Source organism: Coregonus lavaretus, assembly GCF_964263955.1.
Source record: "Coregonus lavaretus genome assembly, chromosome: 26".
NCBI lineage: Eukaryota > Metazoa > Chordata > Actinopteri > Salmoniformes > Salmonidae > Coregonus > Coregonus lavaretus.
The window spans coordinates 11,716,059-11,724,603 of NC_140013.1; the positions used below are offsets into that span (position 1 = coordinate 11,716,059).

Genomic DNA, 8,545 nt, shown 5'->3' on the forward strand with positions numbered 1-8,545 from the left:
ACGGTGCAGTCGTCCTATCCGCTTTGCAGAAAAGCATCTCCAAAGAATGATGTTTCCACCTCCATGCTTCACGGTTGGGATGGTGTTCTTGGGGTTGTACTCATCCTTCTTCTTCCTCCAAACACGGCGAGTGAAGTTTAGACCAAAAAGCTCTATTTCTGTCTCATCAGACCACATGACCTTCTCCCATTCCTCCTCTGGATCATCCAGATGGTCATTGGCAAACTTCAGACGGGCCTGGACATGCGCTGGCTTGAACAGGGGGACCTTGTGTGCGCTGCAGGATTTTAATCCATGACGGCGTAGTGTGTTACTAATGGTTTTCTTTGAGACTGTGGTCCCAGCTCTCTTCAGGTCATTGACCAGTTCCTGCCGTGTAGTTCTGGGCTGATCCCTCACCTTCCTCATGATGCCCCACGAGGTGAGATCTTGCATGGAGCCCCAGACCGAGGGTGATTGACCATCATCTTGAACTTCTTCCATTTTCTAATAATTGCGCCAACAGTTGTTGCCTTCTCACCAAGCTGCTTGCCTATTGTCCTGTAGCCCATCCCAGCCTTGTGCAGGTCTACAATTGTATCCCTGATGTCCTTACACAGCTCTCTGGTCTTGTGGAGAGGTTGGAGTCTGTTTGATTGAGTGTGTGGACAGGTGTCTTTTATACAGGTAACGAGTTCAAACAGGTGCAGTTAATACAGGTAATGAGTGGAGAACAGGAGGGCTTCTTAAAGAAAAACTAACATGTCTGTGAGAGCCGGAATTCTTACTGGTTGGTAGGTGATCAAATACTTATGTCATGCAATAAAATGCAAATTAATTACTTAAAAATCATACAATGTGATTTTCTGGATTTTTGTTTTAGATTCCGTCTCTCACAGTTGAAGTGTACCTATGATAAAAATGACAGTCCTCTACATGCTTTGTAAGTAGGAAAACCTGCAAAATCGGCAGTGTATCAAATACTTGTTCTCCCCACTATATGAACATCCAGTTGTATTTCACCCAATTAATCAATGTTAATTGAAAACATTTATGCTTATAAAGGGTGCATAGCTAAGAAACACACAGGCTGCTCCATGGAAATCCTTTTTAGTAGTTAAAGTCATTTTTCTCTCACTAACATTTCTCCAAAAATAAATAATTGGCCAGATAATATTTTAAAGGGAACTGTGATTGAATGCTTTGTGATTTTGATGGTTAATTTTTCAGTCTTAAGTAGAAGCAAACAGCAAAAACAGTTGATTTTACAAACAAAACAATGTTAGCGCATTGTAGTTCCAAAATATATTATAATACAACTTTACCTTGATGTAAGCTAATGATTATAAACTAATCATGTGTGAATGTGTTTACCCAGGAACGCATCGAAATGGCAAGGTCTCCATTGATGTGACCAAATCAGTCAACTATATTTGAGTTTGGGAGAATATCCATGCACTATAGCTGTATAGAGGTTAATTCCTATCGCTGGAATCTTTGTGACTGGAGTTCTGTTATGTGGTACACAAAAACTCAGAAAGTTGAGCAGGGCAAAAAGTTATATAGGAACTAGTTTTTTAGTTTATAGAGGGCATCCACAAGTGCCCCTCAGCCTACTCTGTTAATAAGGCCATCATTTATTGATTTTATCTTTTGCTATTGATGTTGTGTAAAAATGTAATTGCAGATTAAATTAATGAAAGAGGTCAAATTAAAGGAAATGTTAATTTAAAAAGCCTACACATGTATATGTATATTTCGTTATGTAATGTGCCATTAAGAATTTATTATAAAATAAAATGTTGTATTTTGTGTCAATTTGTGTTGTGTTGCTTAATTCAGTGACCTCACAGGAAGGAACCGAGACATACAGTGCATTCGGAAAGTATTCAGACCCCTTGACTTTTTCCACATTTTGTTACGTTACAGCCTTATTCTAAAATTGATTAAATAAATAAAAATCCTCATAAATCTACACACAATACCCCATAATGACAAAGTAAAAAATAAAAAACAGAAATACCTTATTTACATAAGTATTCAGACCCTTTGCTATGAGACTCTAAATTGAGCTCAGGTGCATCCTGTTTCCATTGATCATCCTTGAGATGTTTCTACAACTAGATTGGAGTCCACCTGTGGTAAATTCAATTGATTGGACATGATTTGGAAAGGTACACACCTGTCTATATAAGGTCCCACAGTTGACAGTTCATGTCAGAGCAAAAACCAAGCCATGAGGTCGAAGGAATTGTCTGTAGAGCTCCGAGACAGGATTGTGTCGAGGCACAGATCTGGGGAGGGTACCAAAAAATGTCTGCAGCATTGAAGGTCCCCAAGAACACACTGGCCTACATCATTCTTAAATGGAAGAAGTTTGGAACCACCAAGACTCTTCCTAAAGCTGGCCGCCCAGCCAAACTGAGCAGTCGGGGGAGAAGGGCCTTCGTCAGGGAGGTGACCAAGAACCCGATGGTCACTCTGATAGAGCTCCAGAATTCCTCTGTGGAGATGGGAGAACCTTCCAGAAGGACAACCATCTCTGCAGCACTCCACCAATCAGGCCTTTATGGTAGAGTGGCCAGACGGAAGCCACTCCTCAGTAAAAGGCATATGACAGCCCGCTTGAAGTTTGCCAAAAGGCACCTAAAGGACTCTCAGACCATGAGAAACAAGATTCTCTGGTCTGATGAAACCAAGATTGAACTCTTTGTCCTGAATGCGAAGCGTCACCTCTGGAGGAAACCTGGCACCATCCCTACGGTGAAGCACGGTGGTGGCAGCATCATGCTGTGGGGTTGTTTTTCTGCGGCAGGGACTGGGAGACTAGTCAGGATTGAGGGAAAGATGAACAGAGCAAAGTACAGAGAGATCCTTGATGAAAACCTGCTCCAGAGCGGTCAGCACCTCAGACTGGGGTGAAGGTTTTACTTTTTTTTTATTTTACCTTTATTTAACCAGGTAAGCCAGTTGAGAACAAGTTCTCATTTACAACTGCGACCTGGCCAAGATAAAGCAAAGCAGTGCGATAAAAACAACAACACAGAGTTACATATGGGGTGAACAAAACATAAAGTCAAAAATACAACAGAAAATATATATACAGTGTGTGCGAATGTAGTAAGTTATGGAGGTAAGGCAATAAATAGGCCATAGTGCAAAATAGTTACAATTTCGTATTAACACAGGAATGATAGATGTGCAAAAGATGATGTGCAAATAGAGATACTGGGGTGCAAATTAGCAAAATAAATAACAATATGGGGATGAGGTAGTTGGGTGGGCTAATTTCAGAATGGCTGTGTACAGGTGCAGTGATCGGTAAGCTGCTCTGACAACTGACGCTTAAAGTTAGTGAGGGAGATATTTTTTTAAATATTTGTTTTATTTCATCTTTATTTAACCAGGTAAACCAGTTGAGAACAAGTTCTCATTTACAACTGCGACCTGGCCAAGATAAAGCAAAGCAGTGCGATAAAAACAACAACACAGAGTTACATATGGGGTAAAACAAAACAAAGTCAAAAATACAACAGAAATACATATATATACAGTGTGTGCAAATGTAGCAAGTTATGGAGGTAAGGCAATAAATAGGCTATAGTGCAAAATAATTACAATTAGTATTAACACTGGAATGATAGATGTGCAAGAGATGATGTGCAAATAGAGATACTGGGGTACAAATGAGCAAACTAAATAACAATATAGGGATGAGGTAGTTGGGCGGGCTAATTTCAGATGGGCTGTGTACAGGTGCAGTGATCGGTAAGGTGCTCTGACAACTGATGCTTAAAGTTAGTGAGGGAGATAAGTGTCTCCAGCTTCAGAGATTTTTGCAATTTGTTCCAGTCATTGGCAGCAGAGAACTGGAAGGAATTGCGGCCAAAGGAGGTGTTGGCTTTGGGGATGACCAGTGAGATATACCTGCTGGAGCGCAGACTACGGGTGGGTGTTGCTATGGTGACCAATGAGCTAAGATAAGGTGGGGATATGCCTAGCAGTGATTTATAGATGGCCTGGAGCCAGTGGGTTTGGCGACGAATATGTAGTGAGGACCAGCCAACAAGGGCGTACAGGTCACAGTGGTGGGTATTATATGGGGCTTTGGTGACAAAACGGATGGCACTGTGATAGACTACATCCAATAGGTGTTGGAGGCTATTTTGTAAATGACATCGCCGAAGTCAAGGATCGGTAGGATAGTCAGTTTTACGAGGGCATGTTTGGCAGCATGAGTGAAGGAGGCTTTGTTGCGAAATAGGAAGCCAATTCTAGATCTAACTTTTGATTGGAGATGCTTAATGTGAGTCTGGAAGGAGAGTTTACAGTCTAACCAGACACCTAGGTATTTGTAGTTGTCCACATACTCTAGGTCAGACCCGCCGAGATTAGTGATTCTAGTCGGGTGGACGGGTGCAAGCAGCGTTCGGTTGAAGAGCATGCATTTAGTTTTACTAGTGTTTAAGAGCAGTTGGAGGCTACAGAAGGGGTGTTGTATGGCGTTGAAGCTTGTTTGGAGATTTGTTAACACAGTGTCCAATGAAGGGCCAGATGTATACAAAATGGTGTCATCCGCATAGAGGTGGATCCGAGCGTCACCAGCAGCAAGAGCGACATCATTGATATACACAGAGAATAGAGTCGGCCCAAGAATTGAACCCTGTGGCACCCCCATAGAAACGGCCAGAGGTCCAGACAACAGGCCCTCCGATTTTACACATTGAACTCTATCTGAGAAGTAGTTGGTGAACCAGGCGAGGCAGTCATTAGAGAATCCAAGGCTATTTAGTCTGCCAATAAGAATGCGGTGGTTCACAGAGTCGAAAGCCTTGGCCAGGTCGATGAAGACGGCTGCGCAGTACTGTCTTTTATCGATCGCGGTTATAATATCGTTTAGGACCTTGAGCGTGGCTGAGGTGCACCCATGACCAGCTCGGAAACCGGATTGCATAGCAGAGAAGGTACGGTGGGATTCGAAATGGTCGGTGATTTGTTTGTTAACTTGGCTTTCAAATACTTTCGAAAGGCAGGGCAGGATGGATATAGATCTGTAACAGTTTGGATCTAGAGTGTCACCCCCTTTGAAGAGGGGGATGACCGTGGCAGCTTTCCAATCTCTGGGGATCTCAGACGTTATGAAAGAGAGGTTGAACAGGCTAGTAATAGGGGTTGCGACAATTTCGGCTGCTAATTTTAGAAAGAAAAAGGTTCATCTTCCAACAGGACAACAACCCTAAGCACACAGCCAAGACAATGCAGGAGTGGCTTCGGGACAAGTCTCAATGTCCTTGAGTGGCCCAGCCAGAGCCTGAACCCGATCTAACATCTCTAGAGAGACCTGACAATAGCTGTGCAGCGACGCTCCCCATCCAACCTGACAGAGCTTGAGGGGATCTGCAGAGAAGAATGGGAGAAACTCTCCAAATACAGGTGCCAAGCTTGTAGCTTCATACCCAAGAAGACTAGGCTGTAATCACTGCCAAAGGTGCTTCAACAAAGTACTGAGTAAACGGTCTGAAAACGTACTGTATGTAAATGTGATATTTCTGTTTTTTAAATTTAATAAATTTGCAAAAATGTCTGAAAACCTGTTTTTGATTTGTCATAATGGGATATTGTGTGTAGATTAATGGGGGGGAACAATTTAATCCATTTTAGAATAAGGCTGTAACATAACAAAATGTGGAAAAAGTCAAGGGGTCTGAATACTTCCTGAATGCACTGTATCTGGTTGTTCTTGTCTTTTTATTATAAAAGGGACATAGCATGCTTTAGACCTGGGCTCAAATACTATTTGAAATCCTCTTAAATAATTTTTACTGTATGTGCGTGATTGAGCTTGCCTGGTTTAATGGACCAATAGAATAGTCCAAAAACTGCAAACCTCACCCCGCCGGCCCTCCAGGCAGGCTAGAGCAAACACTCAAAGTATTTTAAAGATTTCAAATAGTATCTGAACTCAGGTCTGCTTTACATGGAACATTGTAGAAGGGGCAACATTTAATACAATTTGCTCTACTTTCGTTAGCAGTGGCAATATTTTGGAATTGAACATCAGTTCTAATTTGTTTATTCAAACACATGGCAGAGAAAGTAGTTCCCACAAATTACATCGTAATTACAGTGTTAACAAATAAAAGACAGTTGCATAAATCATTATTTAGAACATTGAACATAGATTATATTCACAGATGATTTTCACATGGCATCACGATCTAGCTGAGTGTGTGGATGGCAGTTACTGCATGACACGTACAAAATCAGAAAGCATATGAAATCATTCAATCCAGAGCTCTGAAATGTGACCACTCGGTCAACACTGTCTGTTACATGCGGAGGTGAATATTGTAGTGAATTCAGGGGATAGCCTTGGCCAGGACTGGAACCCAGGTCCAGCGACTGTCAACCCAACGACTTAGCCTTTACTCCAAGAGATCCAAACCATTTGACGAGGTCACTACCTACTGAGCACAGACTATTCCACGATGGTTCAACGTACTTTCATTGAAATGACGTGGAAACAATGTTGATTCAACCAGTGTGTGCCAAGTGGGTAGGATTTGGGTTGAGGTCTCAACAATATAAAAGTCTGACTGAGTCAGGAGAAGCGGAGAGAGGAGTAGACTGTGGGCTGTGCAGCTTCTCGTTGAGGATTAGGATTCTGCTGTTCAAGACAGCCCTTTGAAAGAGCTGCATAGACCAACTGCAAGAAAATAGACACTCAGGTTAGCCCAAGGAAGCATTCTAGAAAATGGTTAAGGAAAAGAGCATTCAGAAGCCATTATTCAAAGAACACACACCTCTATCTTTGGTTTAGGTTTGGGTGTGGCTGCAAAGAAAAGATCAGAGTCAAAAGCAGAATTAATGCATACCTAATTGGTCACTTCACAAATTAGCATTAGACTTGGCCTTTAAATAAGCAGTAGACACGATCAACTGTACAATTGGATATAATGTTCACGTACAGTGCTGTGGTAGAAATGTGCATGTCAACATACAGCAGCAATATGTTAAGAAACTGTATAGATAAAGAAAGAGATGTCTTACGGGGCTTGTCCTTGCGTGTGCTTCGAGAGCGCGGTGGGGGGTTGGGCGGTGGTATTGGAGGGGGCTGAGAAGGGACCTTTGACCTTATATGGCAAGCCAGACCCAGAACCAAAACCAGGGTGATTACCAAACAGGTACTTACATACATCACCACCCTGAAATAGACCTTCCTCACGGATGTGGGTGGTATGGCTACAGAGAAAGGGTACAGCACATCAATGAAGTCAGAGCACATGCATACCAGTCTACCTGTCATCTGGGAATGTGGAGTGGTCATTTTCTGTGATTGTTTCTCATTTTGGAGGGAAATCTTACAAAGTGTGGGCAAAAATAAATAAATACATACTGTACATTACTTGCATGAAACTGATGAACAATGATTTTATGTAGACAGAAGGACCATATCTACCTGCAGTAATGTTCACATATGTCATATGTCCAACACTGGTGTATCCCTCAACCCAGGTGATCTGGCATTGGTACATTCCATAATCTGATTGGTTGACTTTGAGGATGTCCATGAGCAGACGGGTTCTATTGGTTGTCAACGTGATGTTGGAGAGATGATACTTTGGAGTGGGACTAAAGAGAAGGAACTGTCCCTCTGTTGAAAGCCCCCATCCCCCTGTCCAGCCATCATCTCCACAATGCTGAACAACACAGGATAGGGAAAGAGGGCCCCCCTTTGGTATGTTAACAGAACTTCTCTTTGCCAAGACAGAAGTCACACATTCCTCTGCATCATACCCTGAGGGAACAAAAGTTGAAAAAATGGAACATATAAATATGATATAAAAAATTCACTAGACAATAGAGGAGTAGCATCTACAGCAATGAATACCCTAATAGCAATCTACATTTATAGTAATGAGAGAGAGTTCATTGAGAGTAGTGATTTCTCATGATACCTCTTTTGTAGGAAAGCAGATGATACATCAATTTAGGTTAGATTGTTTGATTGATTACTTGTCCTTCCTTTTCTTGAGCGACATCCTAGATAGCTGTTTCAGGTATTTGTTGGCCATCCTACGTATGGTTTAAAACCAAGGTTATATCTACAACTGTCAGGAATCCTAAACAAGAGTAGTTTGACTTACCATGGAGAATGCATAGACAGGTCAATGAGAGAAACAGACAGTTGTACATGTCTTTCTTCCCCATAGAATAGTCTGTTTTTCTTCAGCGTGCCCCTTCTAGTTCCTTTCTCCTGTATGAGGGGTTCCATAGAGCAGCCCCAAGACAATGTCCTGGTGCCTCAGGAAGCTGGACCCAAATTGTTCTTCTTAGTTTCTCAATTGTTCTCTCACTTTCTCATTACATTTTTCCCCCTCATTGAGAGTGTACTCTCCACAATTGCGAAATGGTTTCCACTAGCTGCCTCAGTCGAGTTGGAAGTTAGGAAGGAAGTACACACACACACACGAGCACACACACTTACACACACAAACACACACACACACACACACACAAACACACACACACACATTATCTCTCTCTCTCTCTCTCTCTCTCTCTC

At 42.1% G+C, this 8,545-nt stretch overlaps 1 protein-coding gene across 1 annotated transcript; it reads right to left on the bottom strand.

Annotated features, from left to right (window-relative positions):
- Positions 1-6,036: 6,036 nt before the first annotated feature.
- LOC311101584 (uncharacterized protein) lies at positions 6,037-8,322 on the bottom strand. Its single transcript, XM_084142713.1, has 5 exons — positions 8,127-8,322; positions 7,439-7,777; positions 7,030-7,221; positions 6,783-6,811; positions 6,037-6,685 (listed from the first exon to the last, which is right to left on the bottom strand). Exons 1-5 carry the CDS (start codon positions 8,188-8,190, stop codon positions 6,581-6,583), a joined length of 729 nt encoding a protein of 242 aa, XP_083998839.1. The 5' UTR covers positions 8,191-8,322; the 3' UTR covers positions 6,037-6,580.
- Between the last annotated feature and the right edge of the window lie 223 nt (positions 8,323-8,545).